Source organism: Sitodiplosis mosellana, unplaced genomic scaffold (genome assembly GCF_009176505.1).
Source record: "Sitodiplosis mosellana isolate CC-2019 unplaced genomic scaffold, AAFC_SMos_1.0 Smas_scaffold_2, whole genome shotgun sequence".
NCBI lineage: Eukaryota > Metazoa > Arthropoda > Insecta > Diptera > Cecidomyiidae > Sitodiplosis > Sitodiplosis mosellana.
Window position 1 is genome coordinate 6,897,833 of NW_022595245.1, and position 21,607 is coordinate 6,919,439.

The window sequence follows — 21,607 nt, forward strand, 5'->3', positions numbered from 1 at the left end:
CATTCCCTCTATGATAGTTCGATCATAATATGTATAATTATTATAGTTTACACGACCGATGATCATTTTGCATGAAATGATACAGCAAAATAAATCAATGTAGATGAAGATAAATCAAACCTTTGCAAATGATTCACATAGATCAGCATTGATGGTGATCTCCCTGTCATTGGTTATATTCACGGGCAACTCTATACGCTCATATATGTTTGGATATACATAGACTTAATGCCAATTTGAATATAAATGTATTCATAAAATTACGCAGACCACTTGTGGCTCGTCCACTGTAGCACCGGTTTATTTTTTTCTCGCAGTGCTTCTCAGTACAACTTTTGTTGCGGAATGGTGAACATTGATTGTTAGACATCCGCATAAACAACGAATTTCTTTCTCTTCATTCAGTGCACAATTCAAACATTGTAAAAACTAAGACTGGCTATGGAACTATTGCTTAATGTTATATAGATGTCGATCGAACGTTTGTTTACAAAATCAGAGTTGTGATGAAATCAAGATAAAAATTTGAAAAAAATTTAAACTATAAGCAAAATACATGTTTTCCACTCAAAGATACAAGAAAAAACAGTTAAAAATACGGGTTCAAAGTAAAAAAAAATTGCCGAATTAATCCGTTGCAAGACGAAACAAGTGACGCAATATCTTTGTCTTAATCTCGTTCCGTTGTACTGCTGAATATACCAGTGTGAATGTATTGTGGTTTTGTGTGAATGTATTGAATACCTTTTAAAACTGAGCTAGGAAGTGAGTATAACGTATGCAAACATGGGAGAATACAATAACAATTCAATTTTGGAAATGTTGGAGATATTCCGTTGGAGTCTTTATAATGCGAAAAAAGAGGATGCAAAAGAAAAACAGCAAACGTTATTGGAGGAGGCATGTCAAAAACCGATTTACGAGCCATTCGTCGAAGAGTATTTGATTGCTGGCTGTGATATGACCGTGGTACATGCCATTCATTGGTTTCATAGTTAGATATATTTAATAATCCAAATAGTTTTATATCATAAAAACAAGCATTTGATCTGGATATTTTCTTCCAGTTGAACGATGACATAAAGGTCAAAGTGATGGGATTTGTGGGAGACGTTGATTTGCCGTCGATTCGCAAAAGAGATGAAAAATATTGGGATTTAAATCGTTTGCACATATGTTTGGCATATGGAAATGAAGAACTATTTATAAAAGGTTTGGATTTAATTGCCGAAAAAAATCCAGTCAAACTGGCGCAGATATTAACAAAAAGTGACGACTTGTTTTGTGCATCTGCTTTGAATAATTTCTCATTGGCAATTGATAAACTGGTTGAATGTGATGCGGATGTTAATGAAGTGGCACTTTTATGTGCTTGTAGGTGTGCTGCTCACAAATCATTGGAAACGCTGTTGAAATACTACAATCCAGGTGAAAATATAACACCACTGCTAAAAGAGCTATCAAATGCATGGGAAAATCAAAAAGACGCAAATGCTGAAGATTTTGACAAGTGCTACGAATTATTGCTGAAAAAAAGTAGCACCGATGTCAATTATGTGGATAAAACACGGCGTTCTGTCATGTACTACGTTCGCAATCAGTCGGATAAAGTGACTGAATGTTTAAAATTGGGCGCCTATATTGGAAATCAAAATGTTGATCTACGACCGGACGTTGCATTTATAACTCCGAAAACACTTCAAAAACATTTCGATAATTGCATTCAAATAATATCGCGAGACGATACAGTCGTTGACAAACGGATGGAATACATTGAATTTGACTTCAAAAATTTGATTCCATCGGAAAATCGTAAAGACACTGCATCAAACGAAATGGGTGCCATTGAATTTATGTCAAACTCAGATGATCATCGCCATTTGCTGTCTCATCCGTTGATTTGGAGTTTTATATCGTTGAAATGGGACCAATTGGCACTGGTCTATTATATGGACTTTTATTTGTATTTACTATTTGCCCTTTTGAATATGGGATGCATTCTAATGTCCTTCGAAAAATCGTCGAATTATATCAAAGTGCCATTCACCATTATAACGGCCATTTTAACCATCTATGTTATTTTGCGTTGCGTTTTGCATTTAACGTTTTGTTCATCGAAGCACCTACGCAGTTGGACCAATTTTTTGCAATGCCTTCATTCGTCGTTGATCATCATTTTCGTGCTGTTGGTTCTTGTTGGCGTTTTTTCCGAAATAAATCGTACCGTTGCGGCAATCAGTGTTTTACTCATAGCTTTGAAGCTGTTCATTCTAGCCGGTTCAATGTTTTGGACATTTTCCAAATTTTATATCATGTTCTTGAATGTTGCATGGAGCTCGATTAAGAGTTTACAATTGTGTATCATTTTCATACCATCATTTTTGATGTCATACTATTTGTTGATACGAGATCCTCCGCTATCGGAGAAGGAACAACATGCTAAGTCACTGGACGAATTTAAAACGGAATTTTTTGATTATCTCTATGAAGTGGTGCATCCGGGCTCGAATAAAGTTGATCCGACCACACTGGACGAATTCAAAAATAAATTCTTCGTTTTGCTACCGAAGCTACTGGAAGAAAATGGCCAAGGTGAAAACGAGGAAAAAACGCAAAATGATTTTGTTCAAACCATTTCATCGGTTGTAAAAACCATTATGACGTGGCATAAAAAATGGAGTGAAGAAATTACCAGTTTTGACCTGAATGCTCTTGGGTTAATCGTCGTGCTTATTACGCTTTTGTCGATCATATTCATGAACCTTATGAATGGTCTGGCCGTGAATGATGCAAAGAGGATCCAATCCGAAGCTGAATTAACAAGCTTAGTGCAGAGATGCCGACTATTGGCTCGGTACGAAGAAGCGCTATCTGATCGCCGGCATTGGTTTCGGTAAGTTGAGTGTTTGGATTGAAAATTACCCGAATGGATTTTCGTTGAATACATTTTCTATTTAATATTGCGCGAAACTCATGTCCCGTTTTCTCCATTTTCGTTCTTTTTTTTTCTTTCAGCCAAAAATGGCAGGGTACCTTCATCATGGAGCTGTTTGAATACTTCACCCAATTTGAATCGCTTGAATACATGCGAACTATTTATGATCGCAAAATTTATGTCGGCCTTAAAAATGAGATCATTCACTTTATAGACGCTGAAAAGATGAACCAGACTTCTGACAACAACCAAAAATTGACTGAATATAAAACAATGAACGCGGATGAAGGGAAATTGGCAATGGAAATGCTGTACAACGCAAAGAACAAATCCAAATTGCGAATGTTTTCCAAAGCAAATGAAATCGAGATCGAACTGGAAGAGTCACATTCCTACGGAACAAATCGTCTATGGAAAACGGTGATTAGCAGTTTCCCCTTTTTCGATGAGCGTGAGAAGATGAACCCACAAATTGTACAACTTGCGCGCCAAATCATCGAAACCCGAGAAGTTGATAAGAAAGGCAAAGAAGAGCAGAGTCATTATAAAGAACAAATCGCAAAACTGCAAACCAATATGGAGGTATTGTTGCAGAAAATTGATAAATTGGACACATTTGACAATGTGAATAGCCAAATTTTGCAGAAATTAACCGACATTGAAAGTAAAATTAGAGTTAGTGTCGATTGATGGCTTTTAGATTGATGTGTGGGAAATTGTATGATAAACTTCAGGAGAAAATTCAAATAAACCGATTATAATCGTTCAAAAAAGCATTTATTCATCTCTTAGTTACACTTTATTAAAGTATATTTGATCTTCTATGAATTGAGCGGTTGTCTGTGAATCAGAGGCTCCAACATTATTGTCAGTTATCCACTTGGCATTCATTTCGTTCCACTTTTCATATGGTTCATTCAGGACAATGTACCGATCTGAAACTCCTTCGCCGAGCAGTTTGGAGAAAGTTTTCACCAGATCATCGAATGTTGGACGTGACCCGGGAATCAATCGCCAACACGAGAGCATGACATCGTATCTGAAGAAGGATTTATAGGAAAAATTAAGAAAAAATGAAATAATTGACTCAGGATTTTACACCAGAACCACTTTCTTACATAGTTTGTGTCGTATAGGCTGGCTTTTCCAATCTGTATCCGTCTACGATTTGCTGGAGTAAAATTTTGCTTCCAATGTTAGAATATGGGATCTGAGCAAGGGAAAATAGCTCCCACATGACGATTCCGAATGACCAAACGTCCGAATATGTGCTAAACACTGCGTTTCTCATCGATTCAACCGCTAACCACTTGTATGATAGGTGTCCCTTTTGTAACGAATAAAAACCGTACAGAAACAATTGTATTGAAAATTCGATATCTAAATTTGTTCGGCATTCCTACTTCTTTTTTTCTGAGATGCACATCCGTTTTGAATAAAGATTGTGCTAATCCAAAGTCACCGATTTTCACAACATTATCCTCACATAAGTAAATACTTCGAGCTGCTAAATCACCGTGCACCACTTTGTGAGAAGCTAAATACTGCATGCCGTTCGCTATTTGAAACGACCAGTGAAGCAAATCCGATGTAGTCATAACCAAAGTTTCTATATCTGCACAGAAAAAAGAATGAATTGAATACGCTGACACTTTCATCATTTACTAGTACGCACCATCGTTCGTAAGTTCATTGTTCGTGATTGATGCGTCCACATGGCTATCGTACACAAAAGCGAGATTAACAGCACCATTTTGACCTGTCTCTGTTTCACTGTAAATTACATTGAAGTTCAAAGGACTTATTTATTCAAATTTTTTGAAAAACCGCAACGTTAATAATAGAAGAAGTACCTATGCTGATACGAATTTCCCTTATCTGTTAGGTTCTCTGACCTCACACCAATTTTAGGATCGATATCACCATTAGCCGGATCGATTTGATCTATGAAATTCGTGCGATGTTTCTTAATGTAGTTTCTAAGACTACCATATTTGCAATACTCAGTGATGACCTGTAATTCGCCTGTTTTGAACAAAAATGTGTATGTTCCTATTTCTTTTCAAAATTTTGCATATTTTTGTTATTTTTCAATGGGCTTTATTTCAAAATTTTCTACTCTCATAATGATACAAATGAACACTTACGTTTTTTAATATTATCCGTCACGATACCAAGCAAATTAACCAAATTCAGATGACGTCCCGTCTGCATCATTACTTTTAGTTCAGATCCAAGTGCTTTTAATTTCTATTCAAATTGGTCAAAATTAACAGAATAATATTGTATTAAGGAAAAGGTAGAAAAAGTGCCAAATCGAAACCAACCTCATCGTCACATTCGTAGAGCCGAACTCCGTTATTATTCATTCCTTTGACCATTTTGACGCTGACATCTGTTTTACTTTCATCGGGTACAATGCCTAGTGCATGTCCTTTGAACATAAACCCAAAAGTACCCACACCGATCCGTGAGCCGAGCTTTAATTGGTTTTCTGGAAATTGGTATTTTTCCAAATAAAGCGGCAAATCTGGCGTAGTGCTATTTCGTTCAAGTTCAGCAGCTCTTTTATGACGTAGGAATTGTTTGTTGTGGCAGCGTAGGTATAAGCAAAACAGCATAATACACAGGATCGCAATCACTGATATCGTTAAAATGGTCAAAAGTATTCTACTCTGGGTTCCTTTAGAAAAATAAAAGTTGAAATGGTGGAATCTAACAAAAAATAATGCTCAAAAATTAATAATTTTACCTTGTTCACTGTATTTAGTCAGAATATTGACAACTTCTGTTCTGCCTGAACGAATTTTCATAAAAATAAATGATTATTGTCGCATTTCGTTTAAAATCACCAAATCAACATACGTTGCGAAGTCCCAAGTATGTTGCATACGGTAACACAGAGGCTGTTGCGTTTACGTTAGTGTATTACAAACACACTCACATTGGTGTAATACGTTAGTCGGTATACACAACTCACGCAAACAAAGATTTTAGGGACTTCTGGGAAATCATATTTACCTCCTTTCCGAGCAATTTCAAGTGGTGTTAAATTTTTCCAACCTCTAATGTTGGCATCGGCGCCATTTTCAAGGAGAATCTCCACAACTTTCACATGATTTCCCTCAGCAGCAATGTAAAGTGGTGTTGACCCATCAGCCTTCGTTTGAGCGTCAATATTTGCATGTTTTTTTATTAGGAATTTTGCTATTTCCACGTTTCCTATTCATTCAAATGTCGGCATAATTCAATTAAGCTATTTAAAATAAAGTTTATCGAAACTGTCTAATGATACAACCTTTCAATGCGGCCATATGAAGCGGTGTTTTCCCATCCTCGTCTGCTACATTCACATTTATTCCACCTTTTACTAGACTTTCAACGACTTTATAGTAACCTAGAAACAATGTTATTCAAATCAATTGCAAGCCAATGTGAAAAGAACTCTTTTACGTGGAAAAAGAAAGATTGAAAACCTTTTCGCGATGCTAAATGAAGAGGTGTTTTTCCCCCTTTGTCAGTGACGTTAGTATTCACGCCTTTGGTCATCAACATTTCAGCAATTTTCTCTTGATCTTGTTTAATTAAAATAGTAACATGTTCAATTTAATAAATCAAGTATGAAATAGTTATTTAGTAAAACTATGGTTTTGTGGTTTTCAATGGGATCATGAATATTACCTCGATTTATGGCCACAATCAGAACAGACAATAAGTACTTTCCATTTATATTTGGATCGGCACCATTTTCAAGAAGTATTTTGGCAACTTTTTCTTTTCCATTTCGAGTGGCAATATACAGCGGCGTCTGTCCCAGCGAATTGGTTGCATTCACATGGGCTCCCAATTTAAGTAGAGATTCAACATTTTGTTCTTGCGCTTCAAGGATCAATTGGTGTTTAACTCTTGTTACTAAATCCATATTTTAAATGGTTCAATGTTTCACTTACCATTACTGGCAGCTACATGAAGAGGCGTCCACCCATTGCAACCGGATGAATTGACCTCAGCTCCTTTTTTAACAAGAAACTCAAGGACATTTACATCGCCTGAATGAAAAAAAAAATCATTTTATGAGTGTAAAGAAGAGAAATTTTCTTAAAAAATCCAAATTTAATCCAAACCAAGTCCAGCAGTTATATATAGTGGTGTACAGCCATCATTGCCCTTAACATTAACGTCAGCGCCCTTGTTTACCAATAATTTGATGGCTTTTGCACGAGCTTTAACAGTAGCTATTAAAAGTGGTGTATTGCCAAATTTGTTTCTCAAATTAACATCAGCACCAGCGGTAATAAGATCTTCGATTATTTCCTCGTTCCCGAAAAAACCAGCATTATGCAGTGGTGATCGTTCTTCAAACATGAGTTGAGATTAAGTTTATGGTTTAAATCCATAATTTAAATGCAATATCATCTTATTTACCGAAATTGTCTTTAGCGTTAACGTCAAGAGTATTATTTAGCAATATCTCCACTGTTCTTTTGTTATCTAAGTTGAAAGATTTTTGAACGAAAAACATTTTTTTACATTTTCAATTGCTAATATTATAAACATTCAAAGTTACCGCCTTCTACCCCATAATGAAGTGGGAGCCTTCCGTCGTTGTCTTTGTGATTTGCATCTACCCCTTTCGCAATCAGCACTTCGGTTGCTTTATCACGACCTGAAAAGTATTTTAAAAATTATATTCGAGTAAAAATTTGTTTAAATTGCAGCATAATAAAACGAAACTAAGAGTCTAGCACATTACCATTCCAGGCTGACCAATGCAGGGGCGTTCGTCCCCAATCGTCTGTCGCATTTACATTTGCACCTTTGCTTACAAGATATTCGATGAGATTCACATGTCCATATTTAGCCGCAAAATGGATAGGCGCTAAACCTTTCTTGTCTGTTGCATTAACATTGGCACTGTTATTGACCAATAGTTCGGTGATATTTAAGTTTCCTAAAATAACTGGCATTATTTTCCAACAAAGATGAATGACACATTCATAAAATACCATTGAAGGCTGCGAAATCTAACGCGGTTGATCCATTTCTATTTTGAACATCAACAACGGCACCTTTTTCCAATAAAAGTAACACCACCTCCGTATTGCCTGAAAAGATTCCAAGCAATTACAGGGCCAACATTTACTGATGAATTGGTGATTTACCATTCAATGCAGCCAGATGAAGAGGTGTTGATCCATTGAGATCCTTCATATTAATCGATGCTTCATCTTTGATCATTACCTCCATGAGATGTTGGGTACCTTACAACGGAACACATAATTTTGCAAAAAAAAAACTCTCCATATTCAATATATCTGTACATACCATTGACTGCGGCTAAATGAATCGGCATATAGCCTAAGCTATTAGCAATTTCAGTGTTAGCTCCACTTTCGATAAGCAAATTGGCAATCTTCTCATAACCTATAAAAATCATAGTTACATTTCATCAATTCACTCCTCGCTGTATATTTGAAGTATTTCCAACCATTTCGAGTAGAAGCATGGAGTGGTGAATTTTCATTGAAGTCTGGAACATCTATTTCAGCACCCATTTGTAATAACGATTCGACAACATCCTGAAAACCTAAATACATATGATTGGGAGAATTTTTGAATCGATTTTTAAACCTCTTTTAAAACTAATAATTGTAAAATTACCATTTTCAACCGCTAAAAGAAGCGGCGTTTTTAACAAGTTATTTCTGCGATTGATAGAAGAGCCTTTTTTGATTAACATCCCAACCAATTTTTTGTGACCTATATAGGAAAATGACCAAAGGCTAGATCATTATCTCCAACTAAACTAATTAAAGAAAACCGTTTTCCAACCTTTTGCCGAAGCTATATGCAGGGCCGTATCACCGTCTTGGTTTTCATATTGTACATTGGCGCCTTTCTTGAGCAGCTGTTGGATGATCTTTTGATGACCTAAATTCGATATTGAATCATTGTTTTCATTGTCTTTTAGATGAACTTCACTATGAATTACCGTATTTTGAAGCCAAATGCAGTGGAGTCCACCCAAGATCATTCACAGCATTTACATTAGCTCCTCTCAAGACCAGCAAAGCTACCACCTTTTCATGGCCTTTGGATGATCCTAAATGGAGAGGTGTGTTTCCAACGTTATCTGTGACATCGACCCGAGCACCGCATTGCATCAGAAACTCGACAATTTTTTCATGGCCTTTGCGAAATTAAACTTTTTGTTATTTATTGATTAGAATGACAAACAAACGGACCGACACTTCTACAATTTAGCATTATAGCTCAGAAAAGAGTGGAATGGTTTACCATTTTTGGAGGCTGAATGAAATGGTGTTTCTCCAACAGAATTCGAAGCGTTAACATCAGCATCTCGTACACTCACCAAAAATTCAACCACATCATCACGGCCTAAAAGTGTATATCATTCAAAATAATTATCGTTATCTACTACGATCATGTGTAATTAGTCTAAAAACCATTTTTTGAAGCCAAATGCAGAGGAGTATCATCAAAATTATCAGTCACATCAACTTCCGCGCCATTTTTAACCAAAAATTTAACGATTTCTAAATAACCTGATAACGTTTAAGAAAACATTAAATAAACATTACATCCGATACATTTTTTCGAGTCGCATTGTAGATTGACAATTTTACCAACCGTTCTCTGCAGCTAAATGAAGTGCCGTTTTTCCGGAATTATCTTTTGCATTTACATTTTCACATTTCGATATTAGCTCTTGAATCTCTTCAATGTCACCTAATCAAATGGAATGGAATTTGTTTCAAGGACAATTTTCTTAAACTTTTATTCCAATTTTTCAATTACCACTGGAGGCAGCTTCGTGAAGTGTGACTTTTATATCGATTCTTAATGTTAAAAAAAAACAAAAACAAAATCAATAAAACCACGAATAACTTCACATTCGATTAAATTACCGATCATCAAGTTGAGGTACTGAAATAAATTATTTAATCGTTTTGAAAATAGTCGACTTAAAATCTCATTCGAACCGATAAACTTTGAAATACCTGGTAGACAGTCAACTAAAATAAAATATAAACACAGAACTAATACGGAAGAAAATTTCATTTTTCTGAATAATACGCGCACACGAAGCTAGGTAAAGGCACTATCACTAAAGTAAACATTAAAATCTTTCAATTTTATAATTCACTTCCATAATAATAATTATCTTAGTTGTCTAAAATGTGACTTTATCAATACTTTGAAATACGCCGCAACAAAATTATTCCAAGAAATCCCCAAGCGCTTGGAATGAAGGTCAAACTAACTTTACCAAAAAATGCGCTTTCGTTGTCATGTATAAAGCAAACGATTACACACAACAAAACATTCTGACTCGAGACGTTTCAAATCAACAACTAAATAGTCAAACCATAGTCGGCGAAATTCCTAGTTGTGTTTGGTTTCGATTCGATCACTTTGATTCATAAGTTAAGTCGTCATTTGAACGAATGTATGTTCTCTCTCATTTTGCTCATCTCACGCTGTACTACGTCACCATAGCATCAGTGTGGTAAACCTCCGCCAATGTTTTCAAAGTCAGTATCATGCATATTGATCGTTTCATTCATGAATCAGCAAAAAAATGCTGATTTATCCACAAATCGTTCCGCATCACATTGATCTCTCGCCAGTGGCTACACACATATCAATTTATTGCTATTATTGTACTAAACCGGTTCGTCGTTTCACAGCATATATCGGCATATATCGAGACAAAGCCATCGAAATTTATACATTCAAAGATTGGGAAAGGTTCACTTGGATGTTTTTTTAAATTGATTCAATCTTTGGAAAGTTGAAAGTTTGTTTGTAAACAGAAGCTCATTGTTGAGAAATAGAAAAAAGGCCTTTAATGTACATATTTTCCCATTAATCACTAGTATCTTCCTACCTCTATTACCTTCGTGTTTACTATTTACATACACAGCCGTAGTCTTTTTCTATACATTGCTGAAGATGATGTAAATTGACGGATTAGCGTGAATTAGGCTAAATTGATTGACAATTGTTATATGCTTTTTATCAAAAACACCACTTCATTGATTTGTTAGCACAAATTAGCAAGTGATATTGATTATTTATTCTGAATGATATCTATTTCGTGGAGAAGCAGATTGTTCAGATACCCGAGTTATGCAAACATTCTCTCTATTCAATAGATATCACATAAATAGAAGAATGCATGAAACATTTGCAATTCCACAAAATAAGTTTTCATGAAGTTCGTTTTTTCTGCAGAAAATCATCGATTTTCATACAATAATACACCATGTAGCCACGATGTGTTTTATTTCAAAGTAGAATGTCAATTTGAATTTCAAAATCATTCTTCAAACTTATTTTCATCTTCATTAAATGATGCTAATGAAGGTAAGTAATAAATATAATTTAATTTAATGTTTCATAATCCGGCGCTGCACAAGGCAATTCTTCATTTTATGTTGAGCCTTGCACCTTTGCACATGTTGGCACTTAGCTCTATTCGGGTTAGATTTTCTGCAGTAAATACAATTGATATAATTTACTGTGTACCTTAATTGGAAGATGTATTGCCCTACACATTGCACACTTACATCGTCACCATAGATCCAATCAGATCCGGTATGAAAAACGCTGTTATGGAGACATAACCACCTATCCATATTAAAAAAATTATATCCATACACGTTGTAGAATGATCTGCATGCTTCTCCGGACATAGGGTCCACGTCTTTAGTTCGCAGACCGGCATCCAAATCATTACCATCACCACAACTGTAGCAACTGATGATCCATCTCTGAGTGATGATCTTAACAAGATACTGTTGGAAATAAAACAATGTCAATGCCGACGTCATCAGATAGAACCATTGGTTTAATTTTCAATTGTATTATTCTTAAGAAGACGAATTATTATAGTAGAAAATAAGTTTTTTTGTCTACAGGTAAATTCCACTCAGAATTCGCACCCAGACGATAAATCGCTTAATAGATGGAGATGCCAGGCGTATTCATAAATAAAATTAAGGTTGGAGACTCCATTTACTACATTCACCAAGTGAAATATCTTCTGGGTAACGATATCAGGCGGAATTTTTTCTGTATTAAGAGTAAAAGAATCAATTGTGGTTTGTTGCAGTGTATAAAAGATATTCTGAACTTTTATTTAGAATTAAAATTCTTCATAAATCTCAGAACTAAAATTTCAGCTTAATTTAAATAAAAAAGGAAATTTGAAGTACTTACGTAGCATGCGACCAAAACCGAAGCAATTAATAACCTCCCGAAAAATTCATTTTTTCACACAGAAAGAAGAATAATATTATTAGAAAAAAATAACAGAATTATTACTTCCAAGCGATTTGTCTTTGAATCGATTTGAGATCGCTGAATACACTGAATTTGTACCATTTATCTGAGGTCCTTTTATTCGATTCAATCGTCACGAGTCTTCACATTTTCTTCAATTTGCATGGAAATTCTTCGCAATACATAGACTTTCGCTTCAGGTTTACATACACACAACGCCTTTTACATTTCTTTAAATGAAATAAAATATTTTGGATGAACTATTGTCGTTGTAGTAGAGCATTCAGTTAACCTTCCATCGTTTATCCATTTTTTCCATTAATCTTTCGATTTTTCATGAAAGACTTTGTTAGTCTAAATATGTACCACTCATGAAGAGAATAAATTGACTCTAAGGTAAGTATGCAAAAATGTCGTCGCTATTAATGTAAAGAATACGGTAAAAAATCGGTACTAAACGTCAACCCATATATCGATGAAGTGCTCAAAACAAATTGTATGACGGCATTTATCGATTTGACGCAATCATATATGGTTAAATTATTCATTTATTTCTGAATTTTAAGGAATTTAGTGAATTCGAAATAAGCAAAACCATCCTTAAGCAAGCAAAAGGAGTTCTCTTTTACTAAATGGAATGTATATCGACGTATTTCTTTCAAGAACAGTATGCCAATGAAATATTTTAGTAAAATTCGTAGCACCTGCTGTAGCAAATGATGTTATTCAATATCAGTAATAGCTTTTTGTTGCTAACCTGTAAATCATTTCAATCGCCTGCAATGTTCTCACTTTCAGAATTTGCTCAAATATTTCACTCAACATGTGATGAAATGATCGACTTTAACTCAAAAACAAAACCCTCAAATTGCCAACAAAATTCAACGGGCATTAAAATCAAACAAATTTCATCTTGTGCAAATGTAAACAAATGAAGAACAAAAAATTCAATCAATAGTTGACCTATTTCACAAGCGCGTAGAATAAGATCAAAACAAATGCTAGTAAACACTTTAAAAACAATAAAAAGATAAATTCACACCTTTTTTTATTTATTATTCGCTTTTTCACACTGATAGCAATCTTGTTGTAAGTCGATTATACCAGCTCTATTTTAGCAAATTGCGTGTACTGTTTACAGTTGATAACGGATGAACGACCGACTGTTTTTTCCGTTGTACACCATTCTTGTATTACGCCACGTTTTGCGATGGTGCTGACTCGGTCAAAGGAGCTATCAGCCAAACTTCTGCAGAATGACGTTATAGCTTGGTATCCAAAATCTGTTTTATTACATCCACAATGTATATCAATTTGTCTGAGCCGAATCAGTCTGAGTAAATTCAGTGGTTGATTTGAATCATAGTACAATAAACTCACGCGAATGAACGAATTTCAGGGTCACGACAGATTAAACGTAATTCGATTGCATTCTTATCGCTTATTTCGACTGCAATTTTTTTCATTTATTACCTGTAGTCTTTGGCTCGGCGAGAAATTAGCAAAAAAAAATCTCATTTTATTACGTTTAAACCTATATAAAAACGCTGCATGAGATGCCCAAGATTCAGAATTTGCATTTCAACTCGTACGTTAAGTGTAACAAAATGACTAAAATTGCGGTTTTTGCTTTTATTATTTCATTTTTTTTGTGCCGTTTGACCGAAAGTGCACCAGCTGGAGACAACGCCGAGGTTTGTTCAATATTTTGCTTCAATTTAAAGGAATAGCCACATTTCATAGAAAATGCTTTCAATTAGTTGGAGATTTACACACGAGAATTGGAATTGGGACATTTATTTTCGGTGGAAGAGCTAATCTCTCCCAATGGAGGTGTCATTATTGTTGTCGTTGAAGAACAATACTATAAATACGCAGAAACATTTGGTGAGATTTTAGAATAAGTTTCATATTTGTCTGTATCATCTTTCAAATTTTTCTCATTTTCCCTCTTTGGTCGTACTAATTCTTACCGTGTTACAACTATCTCCTATGTCTCCAAACAGTGAAAGAAAACCTAGTCAGCAAAAGTGTCAGTGTGTTTTTAACGTCCACATCAGAGTATGTTCAAACGATACAAGAAGAAATGACGTCTCCCAATGGAGAATATTACTACTACTTCAAACAAGAGACAGTTAGAAAAGAAAAAATTTGGGTGATGTATTTTGGACAGTAGGACGAAAAATTGTTCATCGCCGTATGTTACACGCAAATAATATATGAGTTTCCATGGTGGAATGAAATAATCGATAAAATGTGATGAATTATCAGGTAGAACGGAGAATATCATAAGCAATCCCCATAAGAATAAGGTCAATTCTATATTATTTAGGATAACCAATCATTTGTAATGCACTCAAAATATGTCGATGGTTAGTAATTACAGAGTTTGAATAAATAAACAGAAAAAGGCTATCAAAACTGAAATGCTATTTTGAAATACTATGTGTAATTCGAATATATTGTTGTTTGTACTTATGAGTCGCAGCGAATCTTCTTTCTTGTTGTCAGCAAAAATGATACGTAAGTTGGAACGAACGAAAAAGAAAGGAATAGCACACAAAATGTAAACAAACGGGCCGATTATTCATTGAGTGACGTGCCCATCGTCAATGGTCAAGCCGATAAGCACGTTTCATATAGTTGCAATCAACGGATTGACGAGATCAAGTCGACAACGAAACGAATGGGGCACGGACTAGCGTATAGTGCGGTTGCGGAACGCAGACCACATACGAACCGAAATGTTGCATTATTATCAAGTTGTGTGTGATTCACATGTCCATTTAAGAGTCGACTTGATTAAACAACGGAATAGTTTATCAAAGGCTAGCTATCGACAGAGTTAGAGAGATTGAATGAGCGTTGTGCGTACAATAGAAGCAATAGAATGCTTGTGATTTTAAGTGTTTTATTATACACGACGATTTGTTGTGCGAATCAACCGTCAATTGTGTCGCGAATCGATTCAAATGAACTTTCATTCGAGAATCCCATACAAACCGACGAAGAATTAATTTATCCCACAATAGATCCGAATATTGCCGAAGATGCTAACCTAACTACGGTATTTGTTTTTCTTGAATGAATTCATGTGAAGTTATGCGTTCAAGTTCAAGGTTCCATTTTTAATTGTTATTCATTCAATCATTAATTTTAATTAGCCGCAATTAATTACCAAGTATGGTTACAAGGCCGAAGTGCACTATGTTACGACTGAAGACGGCTACATATTACAATTGCATCGAATTTCTGGTGGGAACAAATATCCAACGAAAAAAGGGAAAAAAGTTTGCTTTTTACAGCATGGATTGTTTGACTCATCAGCGACATGGTAGCGTATTATTAATGATGAAAAAAATTATTTCTTCTTTAATTTGTTGCTTTTTTTGTTTTGATATCAGGGTTCTTTCGGGACCAGGTCATGGTTTAGGTTTGTAAAATTCATTTTTGATCAACAAGTATTTTTTTAGTTTTTTTTCGCCTCTAAATTACTCCAATCAGTCGATCCGGATTGGAGTAATTTGGAAGTGTTTTTGTCTTTTTGGTTTTAATTTGACCTTTTTTTATACAAGTTTCAATAAAAATCTACTCGAATTCTCTTCCAAAGGTTACATATTGGCCGATGAAAACTATGACATCTGGTTGGGAAATAATAGGTTGGGAAGTAATATAATTAAGGAATTATAATTTGGTAATTAATTCCTTCTTATTCTGGTTATCAAATAATAGAGGCAATAGGTATTCATGCAATCACACAACATTAAACCCGTTTGGATCATCAAAAGATCGAAAACATTTTTGGTCATTTTCATGGCATGAAATTGGCGCATACGACCTACCAGCAATGATTGACTATGTTCTCGCCCAAACGAATCAAACGAAGCTACAAATAATTGCGCATTCACAAGGATCGACGGCATTTTTTGTTATGGCCTCGCAACGACCAGAGTACAACGATAAAATAGAAATGATGCATGCACTAGCACCCATTGCTTTTTTATCGCACGTTATCAGTCCGCCGATTCGCATTATTGCTCCGTTTGTATCTGCGGTTGAGGTTCGTATTCAAGTTGTATTTATACTCTCACTTGTTTTTGTTTTTTTCTCAAAATTCTGAATATAAATAATCACATTTGAATTTATTATTATTACGATATTTTCGCTTTGAAATATCATGCTGTAATAATATTACAGTTAAGTCGGATATGATTAGCGTTGATCCAAAGTGTTGTTTCATGTTTCCAGACAATAAACTCACTTATTGGCTTAAATTATATAACGCCCAGCAATGAATACTTAACGTTAGCCGGAAGAATAATGTGCCGAGATAAGGCGCCCACACAGATAATATGCTCGAATCTGCTATTTTTGACAATGGGCTATACATCGGATCAATTGAATATGGTAAGAACAATAGGCTAATTATCGATCCGTTTGCTCTAATTACCAACTAATTATTTGCATAAATGATCTCAACTGCACTTTCCGTATAGACTCTATTACCGGTAATTCTCGGTCATACACCAGCTGGAGCTGCAACGGATCAGTTGTTACACTATGGACAAGAAGTTAATTCGGGCCACTTTCGACAGTACGATCACGGTCGTGTTGGCAATTTAATTCGTTACAAACGCATTTCACCTCCCGATTACAATTTAAAGAATGTCAAAGCGCCCGTTGCACTCTACTATGCACAAGATGATTGGCTTGCTGTTGTCAAAGATACCCAACGTTTACTGAAATCTCTTCCAAACGTTGTGCACAATTATTTAGTGCCACACAAACAATTCAATCACATTGACTTCCTCTGGGGCATTGACGCTCCATTCCTCGTTTACGATGAAATTGTGCGCACAATGAAATTAACCAATTATGACGAGCCAAATATGGATATTGATATTAGAAACTTTTTAGCATTGTAAGCGTTTCTCACTCAAATAATAAAATGCAATAACAACGAAAACAAATATCCCACTTTTAATTGGTTTAATTTGATCAGAAATTTCAATTTTATGTTCGTGTTAATTGTGATTAGTCTAAGGCGTGTTTGAAATTTTCATGATAAACGAACAATGTCGGAATGAATAAAAGCATAAAATGAAGTACAGAAAATTCATTCGATTTGATTGTTTCGCTTATCTCAAAGTCTTTTTTGCAATAAATATCATACAGCAGTGTACTGATGCCACAGTGCAGTTTCAAACTTTTTCCAGGCTAAAAATGGAACTCAATAGAACTAGTCTAGTTTTAACTCTCGTTCATATCGCTTTGTCGCCGATTGTTGAAGCGTTTCTGACACAAAATCCAGTGACACAGGCTTTGTGCGGCTTGAGAACGGTAAATTGGAATTAAAGTGAGATTTTTATTTGAAAATGTGTGTAATTTCAAGCAGATTTTGTTGAAATGTATCTCAGGATCAACTCATAAAATATTATGGATATGAAGCGGAAATACACAAAGTTACTACTCACGATGGGTATATTTTAACGTTGTTTCGTTGCAATTCGAAGAATTCATCACTGAGCGGGGAGAGGAAATCCGTTATCGTTCAACATGGCCTTTTGGTTTCATCAGACGATTTTTGCATCAATGTTCCAAGTCAAGCATTGGGTGAATAATTTTCCTTATGCTTTTGACGTTGTGATATTTTTTTTTGGAATGATAACAAGTGAATATAATTGGTGAACGGTTTTTTTTAATGTCTTAACCATGTCTTACCCATGTCAAATGTACACAAATAATGTTTGGAAATAATTTTAGCCTATGTATTGGCTGACAATGGCTATGATATTTCAATTACAAAACGATAATTTGTAAAATATATGTTTCAGCATACGTCTTAGCTGATGCCGGATATGATATTTGGTTTGTTGCTAATGCCATGGAATAATAAAAAATTTGAACGATAATAATGTAATAACATCTCCTAGGCTACCGAATTTTCGTGGCAGCTATTATTCCAGAAATCACGTTTCTGAAGATCCAAATGATTTGTTCGGTGGCTACTGGAATTTCTCGTGGTACGAAATGGGCATTTATGATCATCCAGCCGTTATTGACTACATTCTCAAAGAGACTGGAAACGAAAAGTTGTATTACATTGGTTACTCGCAAGGTTCTACAAGTATCATGGTTTTATTGTCCGAAAAACCGGAATATAATGCGAAAATTTACGCTGCAAGTCTAATGGCACCAGCTGTTTACATGGCCGGTGATGGACCTATTTATCAAATTCTATCGAGGTTTGCACCGATTCTACAAGTAATTAAAACTCTGTTTTACGATTAGAATTTCGTGTGTTAACCACAATTTCAAGTTGAAATTTTCAACCATCGATTACAACACCAGAAAAAATGCATTACAATTTACACCAACAATTCCATTTCAGGGCATTGCAAGCACGGAATTTTTACCCAGAAGTGATTTAATATCGAAATTGCTAATTTTAATCTGCAGTCGTGATTTGAACTTGTGCAATGCTTTTGTGGATTTAATTTGTGGCTTGAGTTTGGATCAAAGGAATAATGTAAGTAAAATACAATTGATTGAATGATTTTCAATCAAGGTTTTCTTTCGTTTTTAGACAATGTTGCCAGCATTCGTCTGTCACATTCCAAGCGGTGCGTCTCTCAAACAAATCATCCATTATGGCCAAGAGATTAAATACGGTTTCTTTGGGAAATACAAATACGGTGTTGACATACCAGAGGATTTTCCACTCCATCGAATCACTGCGCCAATCAGTATTCATTATTCGGTAGCCGATACACTGGCAAATGCAAGAGATGCCCGCATTTTAATATCCAAATTGAAAACCAAAGATCTTTATTCCCAGGAAATCCAAGGACAGTTTAATCATATCGATTTCGTGTGGGGCATGAATTCCGCCTCGTTGATTTACACGAAGATTTTGCAATTTTTCGATAAATATCAATAAAATGCTTCGAAACCTTATAAATGCATCTCTCTTTTTTTATCTAATCGTGGCGTATTAACTGTAAATTTATCTATAAACGTGCAAGAATCGTATGCCGCTCGTGCGTTGCATCAAACACAAAAATGCATATTTTTATCGACGATTTTTTTAAGAATCGATTAAATACCCTGAATTTTGTGGTAACTTTATCAGTATTTCTTAGAAACCGAATATGTTTAACACAAGTTTCAAGCTTATAGCTCTCAGCCTTATTTTATCATCGTCTGGGCAAGTAAAATCCAACATTGAAAATGATCTATGTCCACTTAGAACGGTAAGTAAAGCAATAAGTTTAGAACCTGGTAAGATTATTCAAATACAAATGAAACAATTCTGAAATTCAGGATCAAGTTATCGAACATTATGGATATGAAGCAGAAGAGCACCATGTAACTACAGCAGATGGTTATATTTTAACCATTTTCCGTTGTAACTCAAAACAATATGCGATGAAAAAGAGAAAACCATTGATAATTCAACATGGACTTCCGTCTTCGTCTGATGATTTTACAACAAATATTCCAAGCCAGGCGATAGGTAAGCAAAAAGCGGAATTTCTTCCATGATGAATGGTTTTTTGGTAGGACATATCGTAGAAAATGACTTGAATCTTATTCTTGAGATGAGCTCTTTCAATTACAAAACGATAATTTGTAAAATATATGTTTCAGCATACGTCTTAGCCGATGCCGGCTTTGATGTTTGGCTACCGAATTTTCGTGGAACCGTTTATTCACGAAGACATGTATCGAAAAATCCCGACACTCCGGGTAGTGGTTTTTGGAATTTTTCATGGTACGAATTGGGTATTTACGATCAACCAGCGGTTATTGACTATATTCTGAATCAAACGCACAATCGCAAACTATATTACATTGGTTACTCGGAAGGAACTACAAGTATCATGGTTTTATTGTCCGAAAAACCGGAATATAATGCGAAAATTTACGCTGCAAGCCTTATGGCGCCAGTTGGCTATACCTCGAGCATATTCACAGCAGCTGACTACGTGTCTTTACCGTTTTTTCCGAGATTGCCTTTGTTTTTGCTAGAAAAATGGTTGAATATATTAGAAAATACCGAAATCCTACCTAGATCTCTTAGTCAGGTAGCCAGTGTGTTGTGTGCACAACTTCCAGCTCTATGTAATGGAGTGTTGAATTTCCTGTTTGGGGCGAGTGAAAATCAAAGGAACGCTGTAGGTAATTGCAATCAGTAACAAAAACTCTAAATAAATTTGAATGAATCGTAGACAATGCTGCCGGTTTTAATGTGCCGTTCGATAAGCGGAGGATCGGCTAATCAATATTTGCATTATCTGCAAGAGTACAACTATGGATATTTTGGCAAATATAAGCGTGGATTTAAAGTACCTCCTGATTTTGATCTGTCTCGAATCAATACACCGATTAGTCTACACTACTCAACTGCTGATACATTAGCTACCGCGACGGACGTACAAAAATTGATACCCAAGCTACAGAAGAATATTGTTCGTATTCAGGTGATAAACGAAAAACTTAACCACATTGACTTTGTCTGGGGAGTGAATTCGGCTTCTCTCATTTATAGTGAAATTATCAAAGTTTTTCAAAGATTCAACTGAATAAAATGACTTCACAGACTCTTTGTTTTAGTGTTTTAATATATTTTCAATTCAAACCTTAATTTTGTCCCTCGTTTCTTATTATAAACCCAAAATTAATGTTTCAATAACGTGCATTTACTGTTGAATTGCAGCAAAACGATGCACATTACGGATAATAATTCGAAATTATTCGCTTGCCATGCAATTAACATGGCAAATGAGTTATATTCCTCAGTATTTTGAAGGAATAAAGTCTTTGTAGGAAAATACTCAAATTACACTTCTTCCACTGTTGTTAAATAGACAATGTCTAACAACTCAATTCGAAATTATTCATGAGCCAATGTCTTTTTGTCTGTTTGGCGCTGTTGTGCGTTTTCATATTGTCCAAGTTACAAATTATACACATTTCAATATAATTCCATCAAATTATCGGCACGTCTTCATTTCGTTGACACGATCATTGGTTTCGAAGAAGCTATTTGCTATAAAAAGCGAACATAAGCTCTATATCAAAAACATTTTGACTGCAAACATAAATCTGTGTTAAAAATCGACTACTATGAAGAGTTTATTGATATTTCTTGCTTGCACACTGCTTTGCAATGGCCAGACTATTGAAACGATTACAAAGTTGGTTCAAGATTTGATTAAAAACGAAAATATTCCAACGGTTCTCTCGGTGATTTCTTGTTGGTCGCAATCGGATAGTTTCCACTTTATGAAGTCGTCCAAAGTTCCCGTCCAACTGAGCCGTGATTTCAAGATATCTCCTCGCATTGTTGATGATAGAACA

The 21,607-nt window shown here is 35.2% G+C and overlaps 6 protein-coding genes across 7 annotated transcripts; 5 read left to right on the top strand and 1 right to left on the bottom strand.

The window, feature by feature from the left end:
* The first annotated feature begins 52 nt into the window (after positions 1-52).
* On the top strand, positions 53-3,708 carry LOC129565178 (transient receptor potential cation channel protein painless-like). Of its 2 annotated transcripts, XM_055439741.1 has the most exons (4): positions 53-765; positions 829-969; positions 1,068-2,893; positions 3,016-3,708. In XM_055439741.1, exons 2-4 carry the CDS (start codon positions 961-963, stop codon positions 3,623-3,625), a joined length of 2,445 nt encoding a protein of 814 aa, XP_055295716.1. In that variant the 5' UTR covers positions 53-765; positions 829-960; the 3' UTR covers positions 3,626-3,708. The 2 variants fall into 2 exon arrangements, with proteins under 2 accessions (XP_055295716.1, XP_055295715.1); XM_055439740.1 differs by having other exon boundaries at positions 53-969.
* On the bottom strand, positions 3,691-10,318 carry LOC129565176 (ankyrin-1-like). The gene is made up of 30 exons (XM_055439739.1): positions 9,958-10,318; positions 9,865-9,883; positions 9,755-9,795; positions 9,587-9,685; positions 9,403-9,501; positions 9,233-9,334; positions 8,928-9,125; positions 8,768-8,866; positions 8,597-8,695; positions 8,424-8,522; positions 8,261-8,359; positions 8,098-8,196; positions 7,942-8,040; positions 7,689-7,886; positions 7,503-7,601; positions 7,361-7,426; positions 7,060-7,290; positions 6,886-6,984; positions 6,617-6,814; positions 6,412-6,510; positions 6,234-6,332; positions 5,957-6,157; positions 5,688-5,732; positions 5,263-5,618; positions 5,083-5,185; positions 4,789-4,960; positions 4,611-4,708; positions 4,339-4,550; positions 4,054-4,262; positions 3,691-3,974 (listed from the first exon to the last, which is right to left on the bottom strand). The coding sequence occupies exons 1-30, from the start codon at positions 10,016-10,018 to the stop codon at positions 3,728-3,730; spliced, it is 3,945 nt and encodes a 1,314-aa protein (XP_055295714.1). The 5' UTR covers positions 10,019-10,318; the 3' UTR covers positions 3,691-3,727.
* A 3,402-nt stretch (positions 10,319-13,720) lies between these two features.
* Positions 13,721-14,646, top strand: LOC129565179 (uncharacterized). Its single transcript, XM_055439742.1, has 3 exons — positions 13,721-13,938; positions 14,005-14,131; positions 14,251-14,646. Exons 1-3 carry the CDS (start codon positions 13,801-13,803, stop codon positions 14,418-14,420), a joined length of 435 nt encoding a protein of 144 aa, XP_055295717.1. The 5' UTR covers positions 13,721-13,800; the 3' UTR covers positions 14,421-14,646.
* A 291-nt stretch (positions 14,647-14,937) lies between these two features.
* LOC129565180 (lipase 3-like) lies at positions 14,938-17,359 on the top strand. Its single transcript, XM_055439743.1, has 7 exons — positions 14,938-15,311; positions 15,409-15,578; positions 15,649-15,677; positions 15,855-15,903; positions 15,977-16,304; positions 16,493-16,651; positions 16,741-17,359. Exons 1-7 carry the CDS (start codon positions 15,135-15,137, stop codon positions 17,167-17,169), a joined length of 1,341 nt encoding a protein of 446 aa, XP_055295718.1. The 5' UTR covers positions 14,938-15,134; the 3' UTR covers positions 17,170-17,359.
* LOC129565181 (lipase 1-like) lies at positions 17,345-19,276 on the top strand. The gene is made up of 6 exons (XM_055439745.1): positions 17,345-17,584; positions 17,662-17,857; positions 18,079-18,112; positions 18,178-18,508; positions 18,636-18,773; positions 18,831-19,276. Exons 1-6 carry the CDS (start codon positions 17,345-17,347, stop codon positions 19,182-19,184), a joined length of 1,293 nt encoding a protein of 430 aa, XP_055295720.1. The 3' UTR covers positions 19,185-19,276.
* LOC129565182 (lipase 3-like) lies at positions 19,265-20,839 on the top strand. Its single transcript, XM_055439746.1, has 4 exons — positions 19,265-19,497; positions 19,568-19,760; positions 19,895-20,421; positions 20,476-20,839. The coding sequence occupies exons 1-4, from the start codon at positions 19,396-19,398 to the stop codon at positions 20,827-20,829; spliced, it is 1,176 nt and encodes a 391-aa protein (XP_055295721.1). The 5' UTR covers positions 19,265-19,395; the 3' UTR covers positions 20,830-20,839.
* The last annotated feature ends 768 nt before the right edge of the window (positions 20,840-21,607 follow it).